Source organism: Sturnus vulgaris, chromosome 4 (assembly GCF_052056855.1).
Source record: "Sturnus vulgaris isolate bStuVul1 chromosome 4, bStuVul1.hap1, whole genome shotgun sequence".
Taxonomy (NCBI): domain Eukaryota; kingdom Metazoa; phylum Chordata; class Aves; order Passeriformes; family Sturnidae; genus Sturnus; species Sturnus vulgaris.
In genome coordinates, this window is record NC_142246.1 from 8,245,241 (window position 1) to 8,258,314 (window position 13,074).

Below are 13,074 nucleotides of genomic sequence, written 5' to 3' on the forward strand. Positions count from 1 at the left end.
TTCAGTGAGCTGCTTCCTTAACCATCAACACTCCACTTGCTCCATTGTTATAGGCCAAAGCTATAGGAGAACTAGCAAGGAAAACTGCACCCTGCCCAGAAGAGCATCTTTGCAATGCAGAATGAAAAGACTGAGTCTTGAGGGCACGCACAAAATCCATCTCACTCAATTTATCTGGTACCTCCAAAGTTGGAGGCAACTCACTCATGAGAAATTACACAGCAAAAATAATTAAAAACATCTTTCGGAAAATTGCCACATTTAATTATTGTCCACAGCAGCATTAATTTATAGTTCTAAAGGAGCAAACAGCTACTTTCTGTGACTCCTAGATGAAACACAATTTCAAGACAGTCTGAAGATCTAATTTTTAAAATATGGCATGTATCTCAATAAACATAGAAAACAGGAAAATTAACAAGGTCACCAGCAATGCCAGCCTGGTATGGATGTGTTTATGCATTCCTTAGCAAATCTTGACTTGTCTGCAATTGCCACCTAGTGGCCTGTGGAAAATAAAGGACATCTATTTTCCTTGCCAAAAACCACAGAATCACGCAGACTTCTGAAGAAGGATTTCTTCATTTTTACTATTAGTTTCCACTTTTCAGCAGAGAACAATCAGTCAAAGGTAAGGCACTCCCCTCTTGTCTTACCCAGCAGCAAAGAATTATCAAGGTTTTAGACATCAGACTAGTGGGAAGCTTAGAAGTTATTCATCCCATTCCCACAAGCTTAATCAGCTTGGAAAGATGTGAACACAAGGAAGGAAAAGAAGACAACCAAAATTCGTGACTTGATTCAGAGAGTAGGCCCTAAGAATAGTGTGATTTCCTACGACTAATTCTTTCTACCATATTCCCTGAAATTTAGACCTGGCAGTGATCTCAGGTAATAAAGATTTCGTGGCACATCAAACAGGTCTTGATGAATGATTTTTAAAATAGAAAAAAAAAATTAATTCACTGATTTGATTAAAATCTGTGTTCTGTGACAAATTTTGTCAAATCATGTGTTCAGCCCAGATTCTTGGCTTTATAGTGGCAGATTACTCACCTTCGTACAGCAAGCAAGGAAGTTTGGATAGACACAGCTCGTTGCAACTTTTCAAGAGAAAAAGACTGCTTTTGTTTCCCATATATAAACTGACTACATTTTATTCCTTATTTAATTTCATTTTCCTGAAAGAAAATTAAACATAGAATACTAGCTCTGTTACACTGGGAAGCTCAAACTCTGGGATGAACTCTAGGGAGATACAACTTGGTTTTGGTAAAAAAAAAGCCAATGCTAAGGCATAGAGGTAACAACCCTTTGAGTGGCAGCTGGAGATAGTAAATACCGTATAGTTGTAGATTAGCTGCATATTATAGCTTTAAAGTAAACAGTGTCAAGGGAATATTGTCCAAAGATACAAATACCAGACCTCTAACCACACAAAAATTTAAAAGATTTCCAGGCTGGAGGAATTTACTTTTAAAAGAAAAGATGTAACGGTTGTTTTATGAAAAGGGCAAAATTTAGCATCTCAAACAAGATTGTTCCACATACTGAGGAATTTACTGAGCATATGTTAGCAGGGAATTCCTCTTAAAAGTCTGTGAACAGGAGGCTGGTTGAAGGAGTTAAAGGAAACCTAAGTAAGTAATATCTCTTTACTCTCAATGAGGAAAGGACAGTTCCAGACTTTACAGAAGTGGTCCTTAACTGTAAGTTCCCAAGAGTCAGAGCCAGTGGATGATCATGCTGGGACAGGAGAACTATGGCCAGCAAGGTCACACGGATGTCAGCAAGATGACCTGTGTCCTATTCTGCCCATCTTCAGCAGCTCTTTTACAAACCACTATTTTTTTCCCACTGTTGTTCCCAACCTGAGAGAGCACATCCATGTCTAAACCTCTGCACAAAGTTTCTTAAGGCTTTATGAAACGTTGCTGAAGGAACTGAACAATGAACTGAAGAATTGGCAAATTTTCCACTTATTGACACAGAAATAAAAACAATTGTCAGCAGAGAAAGATGAATATAATAGGAATGTAGAGCTACTGAGATAATTTTCCTGAATTTCTTTGGAATGACAAAGCTTTGGAAGATCATTACTATGTGAAAACTGGTCCATCCAAGACAAGAAGTCTCTCTCAATCTATCTAACTTTCAATCTTCCCCTATAAACCATTTTTAAAATCATTCTTCATTTCTGGTCTTCTCAGACCTCTCAGATCTTTTTATTTTTTCTTAGATACAAATCGGAAGAAGGTTGTACAGTAGAACACTACATAGAAAAATAAACTATTTAAATATTTTTGCTACGTTAAAACATAATGAAAACTATGCTGAGATTGAGTTGCCTATTTTGTCCTTGCAAACAGGAATTCAGCCATCAGAGAGCTATAGTTACACTTTCCTCTTTTGAGAGCTTGTAAGACAAGACATAATTTGTGTGTCTGAGACTTTTATTTTAAATGTCCTGTCAGAACATAAGTCTCCAAGCTCTGAGTAGTTCCTAAAATGTACATCTAGAACTACCTCTAATGGAATGCTTCAAATGAAAACAAAACAAAAAAACAAAAAAACAAAACACCAAAAAACAAACAAAGAAAAAAAGAAATCAGGCAGAATATCTAAAATCCTAATCAATTCACAAGAGGTTCCAACAGAAAACTTAATAACAAATAAACACAGAGAAATTTAATATAAGGATGATATATGTATTTGTGCACATTGCTGAAGATTCAGTCTGAGCAACTGTCTTATGGATGAGGACAGTAAAAATTACCTCAGCAGGACATGGGCTCCATGAAACTCCTCACAGCTTACAGAGGCACAGTGACTGTGACCAGTGGAGACATCAAGGGATGCTGCATATGCCAACCTCAGGCATAAGAGAAGTTTTGCTATAATTACTTCACGTTCAAACACCTTTCAATTTGTAAGGTAGTGAAAGCTACATTAATCAAAACAAGTTTTTTTTGCAAGGTTGATTCTAATTTTCATTCTTCTTAGCTCTGTGCTCCAATCACATTCATATTATAGAGAAAAATAACCTGACAGTAGCAGTAGTTTTATTCCAAGATGAATTTCTAAAACACAATCATAGCTCTGACTTTTACCTGGAGCATTCCCAAAGGATTGCTGGCAAAGGCCATTTAAAGGATAAAATGAATCAGAATATAACCAACAACCTTAACAACACCCACTCAATAGCAGTAAGTGCTCAAGTGCTGACAATTTAATTTATACATACTGAATTGAAATATATTATCTTCTAATTTTAAAGAAACAAGTAGAAGTATGCAGTGTTGTCATCTCTCCAAGCATAGGAAGATTTTAGAGGAACTTCTTCACCCCATTTCTACAAATCTAAGCTTCTCTGAGAATTTCTTTAGCCAGAAACTAAAGAACAGTGAAGGAGGATTTCAGCCTCCATAGTCAATATTTCATAATCTGCTAAACTACTCTGGCTGTTATTTTTCCAAGTTGTATAGAATCTTTCATTTCTGAGCTGTCAGTTTTAATTGCTCTGTTTATCTCTGTGCTTATGTTTAGCTTGTAGAAGAAATCATGACAGACCACCTTATCCTGCATAAATAAAATGCAAGTATCTTTCATGCTACTACTGCAAGGAAGAAGATTTATACCAGTTGCACATTACATTTCTTTAAATGACACACAGAACAATTATACAGATAAAGATAATCCCAAACAGAAGAGAAGAGGACAGGATTGAACTGCTTGTTTTACAGAATTACATCCCAGATGATGCTTTCATCTGACAAGTTTTACTGAGCTAAATTATGCTATAAAGTGTCCATTTATTGGATACACCCACTCATCATGAGATAAATCAATCTATACAAATCAGAAGCATTACAACAGAGAATGCCAAAGACGTGCATATATCATAGAAAAGGACACTGTAGCCCAGATGCTGAGAGAACACAGGTCTATAATGAAGAAATCTTGTTTCTGTATTTGGGTAATAAATCGAAACATGATGTTCTGAAGCATCAGATATGAGTCTTATGATATGAACAACAGTGACTTTCTACACTACAGTTGTCACAGTATTACCTAAGAACTTCCTATTGCAATGTTAAGTGTAAAATGCCATCCTGAAAATGTAATTGGACCAAAGTCTTGTCAACATGCCCATTCACTCACTTTTAAGTACAATTTTCCTATCCTAAAACTTCACCTGCTATGAGTGAGGAAGATGAAATAGAGAACTTCAGTTTCCAGCACTGTAAATATAGTTTCTTAAAGCCTTCATTAAGATTACTTTTTAAAAATCTAAGCAACAACAAAAGAGACTATAAAAACATCATAACTCTACTCATAAAATGAGATACTATTTTAGTGCTATTAGTGCAGTCATAATCACCAAATGACTCAGGAGTATTGGAATAAGCATACTGAAAAGAAATATGGCATGAAAATATGTTGTGAATGCAAAAGATGCTCTGAGAACACCAATCAACCACAACAATCAGCAAGCACACTCTGGCTTTCTCTAACAGCACATCAGCTCATCTGAGTGACAGGGGTTTGTACTGACTAGAAAATACAATATTAAATTGCTTTAATTCAAAGGCCCAAGAAAGCACAGACATATTCTCATATCCATTAAGACAACCCACCCTTGTTATAAGCAAAGCCCACATTAGGGAACACTTACCTAAAAATGATTTTGTTAGCCTAGATGATATTTTAGAAGACTTCGGACAAGATGTTTTATATGAACCTGTAATGCGTCTGACATGTCTCTGTCCCCAGTGTTTTCCAATAAAGATACTTTTAAAACAAACAGAAAACACATTCCAAGATAAATGAAAATGTAAGGGCCATACCATTTGTCCATTTTAAGTAAATAATCTCAGCTGGATAGTGTATGAAAACAAGTTTACAAAAATCTTATTCCTATCAGTGCAGTTTCAAAAGCAGACAAGGCTTTAGCTCATTTCTGGGAGAGGGTTAAAAAAAAAAGCAAAACACAAACATATCCCTGCTCCCAGACTTGGTGTCTGACTCCTCACATTGCATCAGCCTCTGCCAAACCGTCTAAAAGCTGTGAAAAAAAGGGGCAGGGATAAAACAAGACAGTGCAGAATCTCATCACTATTGGAAACACCTTTGCAGAGCATTCTGTTTCTGCTGGAATCCAATTGTGACCACAGACTTCAAACTTTCAGAAAGAATATTCATAGTATCACAAATCAGCCTGCAGCCTTAATGAGGCCTTGGACAAAATGCCTGAAATTTGGAGCTGTCACGACAGCTTTGGTAGCACAATTCTGTCAGACCACCCTGCTAGGAGTGCACATGTGGGGATGCCAAGATGTAAAACCTGTTGGGATTCTGCTACAAGAGGGAGACAAACAAGCGGTGTACCATCCACACTGCCCAGAAACAATCCCAAAACTATGCCAAAACCACATTTCCAATTTATCTCAGAGAAAATTAGAAATTTTTTCACTCCAAAAAACTAGCCCAGAGGGGAAATAACACGGATACAGTATGGATAATCAGAAATACTAGTTTGCTAAGTTAATTGAGAGAACAGACTCATTTTGGATGGCAACTGCTGAGAGGGGCCTCTACTTCAAGGGATTGTCTCTCCCTTTAGAATGAAAACCAGATGGGTAAATTCATTATTCATATTCCAAACACTAATTGCAACACTCATTTTCTAATAAACAAGCATGGAATTCTCTATTGTGCATTCACCACCAGAAAATCTTGTATCTGTTGAAGAGATTGAGATATATGCAATATTTCAGGGTCTTTATGATCTTTCCTTAAGCATGTTAACATTCAACATGCCCTAATTAGTCTCCCTTTCAAATTACATTCCTGATGTCCTAATTATAGGCTAACATGTTTCTTTGACTGATAAATTAAATTATTTCTTTGCCTTTTTGGACAAGCTGTGAAAGCATTTTTCCTGAAGAAAACAGGAATGCTTTTTAATTTTTTTCCACTTGCTCCAAGAAGGTGAAAATTTTTTATCTTCTGCATAACTTTTTGTTACTAAAAGCATGGAAATGCTCCCTGAAACCCTCCCACCACTTTATGTTTTTCAGTTTAATGATGCAAACATCTTCTGAAGTAGAGAAGCATGAACTCATTAGCAGCATTTCTGTTCTCTCTGCTGCAGAAGCCTGGAGGAAAGAAACCTTAATACAGAATATCTGGTTCTACCACTGAAATTTACATCTTTAACTAAATTATAACATCTAATTTTATGCAATCTTTATATCTCAACTTAGGATTTCTCTCTTTTCATCCTGAAAGGGGCTTGATCTTAATTGGGTTTATGCTTTTCCACTTGTGTCTTGACTTATTTCTGCTTTAAAACACGAGAGGTTGAAAAGAGATATTTCGAGGTGGGTTTGGATAACATAAACAAGCTTTTATGAATGTCATAAATATATCTAATAGAAAAGTTATCTATGAGCAATATAATCAAAGAGCATCCTAATGCAGACAAGACTAATACATTTATACAAAAACTATTTGAAAATAACACATTTAAATAATAAACCTAATTAAACTCCCCAAGAGTCATAAGCAGTCCATCACAGAGGTAAAAAAAAACAACTAGCATATGGATATATTATAAAATAATTTTTAGGGTTTCTATTTACTTTTATGTTTCGTGTACTCAGGTTCTCCAAAAGTAGCAAATAGACATCTACAATGTAATAACAGGAGACTGCAAGATCAAATGTATCAGCAATAATACATTAACAGTTATTTGTGAAGACACATGATTTATACAGCACACTATTGCAGAGGAAGAAACCAAATGAAAAGAAAGGAAGTGCACAGTTAAACCAAAATGGAGAGCCACTGAAGTAAAGTGCTGCTAAGAAACCCCCTCCAAGTTGCTACAACACGAAAGTTATAAAAATTCATGTGAATAAACTCATCTATTGAGAAAAACCCACATAAAGCCAAAAATATACATCATCCATATATCAAATGTGGAACTGTCTGAGAGAAGATGACAGAGTTTATCTGAAAAAGAAATTTTGCTCTATATCCCATGTCTAGTCATTTCCCCTCAAACCTATAAGCAAATCCCTTCTGAACTCCATTAAATGCCTTAAAGGACAGAGGACAGATAGATCCATTACCTCAACAAAACAAAAGAAAGATGATAAAGAAACCTTTGTTTGGAATCCCATCTCTCAGAAGCACTGCAGAATATGGGATGCTTTTCCATTTGAATTCTCACAGTATCTGATTCACACTTATCTTTTGCTTCCATCACTTGTTAAAGCATTTTAAAACAGTTAAAAATAAACTACCACAGCAAAAACTCAGCTAAAATTTGACATAATATCATAGTAACCGCAAAAATATCTCCAATATTTATGACTTCTGGCAAGAATCTTCCCAATCCTTTAACACTTAGCAAAGTGACTGCAGTATATCTTCTATATCAATAAATGATTCAGAAACAGATGGTATAAGTTCCATAAACATTTCAAACAAAAAAAAAAAAAACATGCCAATGTTTTTCCTTAGAAGGAAAAGCCAGCCTTAGGCAACCTTGGATGCTAACTCTGGCAGCATTATTTTGAAGAAAAACAACTTTTAAGAAAAATAGATTTCATGTCCTTTTTACTAAGATGGGCCAAAGGTCACTTTGTGTTGTATGTGGTTTCTCAAGACAGTTGTCTATTCAGCTCTGACTTGGAAATGCCTGTGTATCACATCAGAGAATTCAGCAAACTGTGACCTTCATGATCATCTTTTCCTCTCACTTTCTCCCATCTGGGTGCATGAGAAACGAGAGTGGCAGTAACACTTCCCCATTCTGTTGTTAATTCAGAATCCTAAACACTGATTTTTACTCCACAAAAAGCATAAGCACTTCCTATAAATTGTTTGATGACAAATTGTATGGAAATATGTACCATGAGAGTAGGAAGATGCAAATGAAACATGAGCTGTGAAGACAGGTGAAAGAAGAGCTACAGAAGTCACCAGTATGGTGAGGGTGAGAATCCCCTAGGACAGCTTTCTGTCAGAACTCCAAAGTCAACATTCCAGGCAGGACTTGCCAGGAACCACACAAACCCATCCATTCAAAGTGGGCACAACTGTTAAGGTTTACATCTCTGCTCCCACACAGAGCTGTGGAAGACCATGGCCTTTCTCCCAGATTGCAGAAAGCTCCTAATGCCATTTGTACCCATGAAACTTAAGGTTGGGTCCTGCACAGAGATAAGCAGTACCCAAATCTGCATGGATAGGAACTGACAACACTTTGAGGCACAAGTTAAAAGGACAACAGCCTCACAGACTCCCTCTAGCCATTATGAGACAAGTCCCATCTCTGCATCTGTTCCCAGTCATCCACAAGGCTAGAGGCCAGGTCTTTGCTAGAAAAGGCCATGGTTAAACCAAACAGAAACCTTCCCCAAATAGCCACTCACTACTTTTCTCCTGCTCTTCTCTCACCTATGCCTGGAGCCCCTGGAGCTCTGCAGCCCCATCTCACCCCACTCCAGGTGCTGCACTCTCGTCCAGGCAGCCATGGGCTGTGACAGAGAAGAACACAAAGGCTTCACCAGTCTGTACAGCCAAAGCTCAGGGGGCATCATGAACACCAAGAGAAATGGGATCATAAAATTCATTCAAGTAAGCCTTTGAAAGGCTACTTTGTGGAAAAAAAAAGAATAAAAGAGATAACCCAAGCCTGTAGCAGTCCAGAAAGTCAAACAAAACACATTTCAGGCACAACCTTGTATATGGAGTCCATTATAGACAAGAAAGGAAGCACAAACAGCCCAAGTGTCACAGCCATATAAGCAAGACTTCCAGAGCACCAGCACTGCCAGCTGAGCCCTTTACTGCTATGAGGCCTGAAGCCAAATTTCAGAAGAAGAGAGCTTCCTTTTCTGGAATAACCACTTTCCAGGGCTCACTGATCCTTTACAAGGAGTGCTTCATGAACACCAGGAAGTCATGACAAGGAAGTATTCAAGGTACATGCATGGCTCACAATTGTACTTCTCTACTTCAGGTAACAATGTTAATTCTGATCACAGATAACACAAAATATCCCTAAGAATAGATACCCTACAGTAAAATACCCATTTAATAAGCTTTTTCTGTCTACCATTTAGATACAATACAGCAACTGCTAGACTTGCATGAAAACAAACATTCCCTGTGTTAAAAATATTACATATTTTGTACAAGTAATATTAATTTTTCCCTTCAATTAAAATGCAAATCTTCCAATATGCTCACTTACAGGATGTTTGGCTGAAAGTCTGCCAGTCACAGTTCCTGTTTGATTCCAAGTAGAGGAAATAAATCCCTGTAATCAAGTAAAGTAAAAAACAAAAAAGAAAAAAAGAATGAAGACACGCAGCTATATTTTATTTAATATAAGTATCAGCAATAAAAATTCTTTGCAATCAAAACAAGAAGATATAAAATAAATACTTCTAAGTTTTCCATGTATAAAAGTTCTTAAACTGTAAACACTGCAATAATTTCACATCTTTTTAGGATTTTACAAGCCACTTTATATATTTCTACCTTCTTCATGCAGGTTCGTAGTCCATCCACATAAGTTGATTTCATCTTATGAATCTAAAATACATAAAATTTAAGATAAATGTTTACTTATAAATATAAGGTATTTTGCAAATTAAAGATCCTAATTTCCAAATGCATCCTGTTTGTAGATTTTTCTTTTCTAAAGACAGATTTAGCCAAGTAAATAATGGATGTATATTCACTGATAGCTTAACCTATTTGTGTAACTTAGGTAAGTGCTTGGTTCTAACCTAAAGACAGGGCTTTGCAGATACTATTAAATGAACTATTGGAATTTATTATTTTACATCTTATATCCCTAGGTCAATGAATTACATGAAAAACACACACATCAAAAAATCCATAAACAAATTAAAAAAAAAAATCAAAACCAAACATAAATCCACACTTTGAACTTTTTTTTTTTTAATTCTTGGAAGCTCATTCACTGAAAACCTAATTATTAAGTGTGGGAGCAGACAAACTAGATAGTTTTGGATTTTCAGGAGGCTTGTGACCCCAAAATTCCCCATAAACAGTTATCTCCTTCAGTTTATGCAAAGCATTTCTTCAGTACTCGAAAAATAGATGTTTTGCCCTAAGTATTCCTTATAGCATTACCCAAATTTAACTGTGAACTTTCCCAATTGTCTTTGCACCGTTGTACAAGTCGTTTGCTAGCTATAACCTAAAACAGAATAAAACAACTATAAGCATTAAAATTTAAAAAGTCTTAAGAATATTTACTTCAAATTAGTATTTGAATGAACTTTCACTAGAGCCAACTTAGTATTTATTTAACTATAAGAATATATTATCTATCTTGCTAATTTTTGCTTCAATGCAACTATATTCTGTGAAAAAATATCAGCTCACCTGGCGGTATTCTAAAATTATCTTAGGCAAAGGATGAAGATCTTGCAATTTATTTAGCTGCAAAATCAAGAATGCGAATTACTGAAATACTTTTCTTGAAGTTATATTATTAAACTAACCTTAACAGAATACATTTTGGAGGAAGACATTTTCTTGACAAGCTGAATGGACAAAATACTGGTTGAAGGATGATGTCCTTCAAGCAATCCCACCCCAGCCCCAAGGAAGCTGGAGATTATTCCTTCCCATTTCATTTTCACTCTGTCCCAGACAGGGACAAAAAGACACATAGACATAAAAACTTTTCCACAGCAACTTTGAAAACATTGGATTGTGATGTGTGTGTGTTATTTGTGGCCCTTTGTTTTCTGTGCTATACAGCATCAGTGCAAGAGAGAACACAATGGAAGTAGACAAAATAAGAAATATATATATATACACATACATATTTATATACACACAGTCCAAGAGGAGAATTTCTCCTGTTCATGCCTTAATAAATGTTTCAGGAAAACTTCAAGAGAAATTCAAACTGTCAAATTAAAAACAATAAAAGAAAGCATATTTCTGATTATTGCAAAAAAATCTGTTGAAAATAGAGATTGGATATTTATAAGTACAACAAAAAATACCTGGAACTGCAAAAGTCCAAGATGAAAAACACATGCAACTGTAATAGAATGTATCTTTAAACACATAAGTTTTTTTTGTTTGTTTGTTTTTTTGTTTGTCGGGGTTTTTTGCTACCAGGAAGAAACAACATCTTAAGACTAACTGTCTACTATTTATTGCCTGAAAGGTTTTATCCTACCTTCCTCTAAATAACCAAGTCTCAGCGGTTGTTGGAAAAAAAATACTGGACTACATAAAAGCATTGCTTTGATTATAGCAACAAATCTTATGTTCCCACAAAAAGGTGACATGAATTCTATTTCACTGATCTCTCCCATTTCCCAAGGCTCTCTGTCACTCTCCAAGATTACATTTGATCTATGAAACCTCCTTCTCCCTGAGTTCTGTGTGGGTTTTATGGTTATAATGTTGTGGTTACTGGAGATTATAGCTGGTAATTCAGACACTTGACTGAAAAGTGGAATTTCCTCCTTAAGAAATAAACGTTTCCCTTTTACCTCCCCCAAAGATGTTCATGTTCAGCAATGAATTGTGCACTTTAACTCCTACATACATTAGAGCAACAATTGTGGCACCAAATCAGAATCAGGTGCAGCTGCACAGAGGCTCTTTCTTTTCTAAAAAGAATCTCCATTGCTATTTTTGTCTTCACAAAATGATTTTTTAATGATCTGGCAAGAGGATCAAGAGCACTCAGTTTGCAGATGACACCAAGTCAGATGGAAGAGTTGATCTGCTGGAGGGCAGGAAGGCTCCACAGAGGGATCTGGACAGGCTGGATCAGTGGGCCAAGGTAAGTGATCTGAGGTTCAACGAGGTCAAGTGCTGGGTCCTGCCCCTGGGTCACAACAACCCCTGCAGTGCTACAGGCTGGATTAAGAGGGGCTGAACATGAGCCACGTGTGCCCAGGTGGCCAAGAAAGTCAATGGCACCTGGCCAGGATCAGCAATAGTGTGGCCAGCAGGACCAGGGCAGTGACTGTCACCCTCGACTCAGCAGTGAGCACTGTGTTCTGTTTTGGACCCTTCGTTTCAAAAGGGACAGAGAGGTGCTGGAGCAAGTCCAGAGAAGGACAACAGAGCTGGAAAAAGGTCTGGAGCACAAGTCTTGTGAGGAACAACTGAAGGAGCTGGGGATATTTAACCTGGAGAAGAGGATCAGGGGAAACCTTCAGCAGCTAGTTTGTTTTTCCTTACGATGGAGTGCAACTTTATTTTCTGGCACAAGCGGTACAATACAAAAATAAACCAAGGTCATTAGAAAACATTAGACAAATCAGTTTCACTTGAATATAACTTAGAAGTTTTGCTAAATCATGCAGCTGGTTTTAAACCCTTCCCTGTCTCACCACAACTTCTGAGGTGGATACGAGCTGTTGTATTTCAGTTCTGTGAAGTTTCTCACACAGCGTATGCAGCTTTAACTTATCAAATAGTACCTAAAGTAAGAAAAAGACAATAAGTCTTTCAGTGTTTTAAGTGTTGAAATAGAAAGGAAAATTATAGGTGCTCGAACTTAAAGAGAAAACAGGTTACAAGGTAAATAGAGAATACTGTAGCAAAGAGAACTAACACAGATCTGAAAATCTTTATTTTTGAACTATTGAAGCAGTGACATATTTACTTTAAAAATGCATAATTTATGTAAACGCATTCAAATACGGAATATTCAACGTTGTCATATATATGAAAAAACGGATATCCTTCATTAATATCAGAAAATAAGATAATTCATATAGAAGAAAATAAGTCAGAAGTGGTAAGGATGTATATGCTTTACAGTTCTTCTGCATCAATAAACCAATAGAATGTACCCCTTAAGCAGAAACAGTAGCACAAATAATACCTCTCGGAGTTGATAACTGCTGGTCAAAAGGAATCGTTCTCCAGCAACCTCATGAGCCTCCTGCTCAAGCTCTTTGAGCCGCAACTATAAATCAGGACATCAAAATTATTCTGTTCACATTATTATTTTCTTCAATATCTGTTACATCCAAGGTTAATGAG

The 13,074-nt window shown here is 36.4% G+C and overlaps 1 protein-coding gene across 1 annotated transcript in view; it reads right to left on the reverse strand.

The window, feature by feature from the left end:
* Positions 1-13,074, reverse strand: part of POLN (DNA polymerase nu) — an 83,144-nt gene that overhangs the window by 59,769 nt on the left and 10,301 nt on the right. Inside the window, exons 8-12 of the mRNA XM_014895179.2 lie at positions 12,914-12,997; positions 12,417-12,506; positions 10,435-10,491; positions 9,559-9,612; positions 9,269-9,334 (exon numbers count right to left, since the gene is read on the reverse strand). Of these exons, the coding sequence (XP_014750665.2) occupies positions 9,269-9,334; positions 9,559-9,612; positions 10,435-10,491; positions 12,417-12,506; positions 12,914-12,997 (351 nt within the window). The remainder of the gene's footprint in view (positions 1-9,268; positions 9,335-9,558; positions 9,613-10,434; positions 10,492-12,416; positions 12,507-12,913; positions 12,998-13,074) is intronic.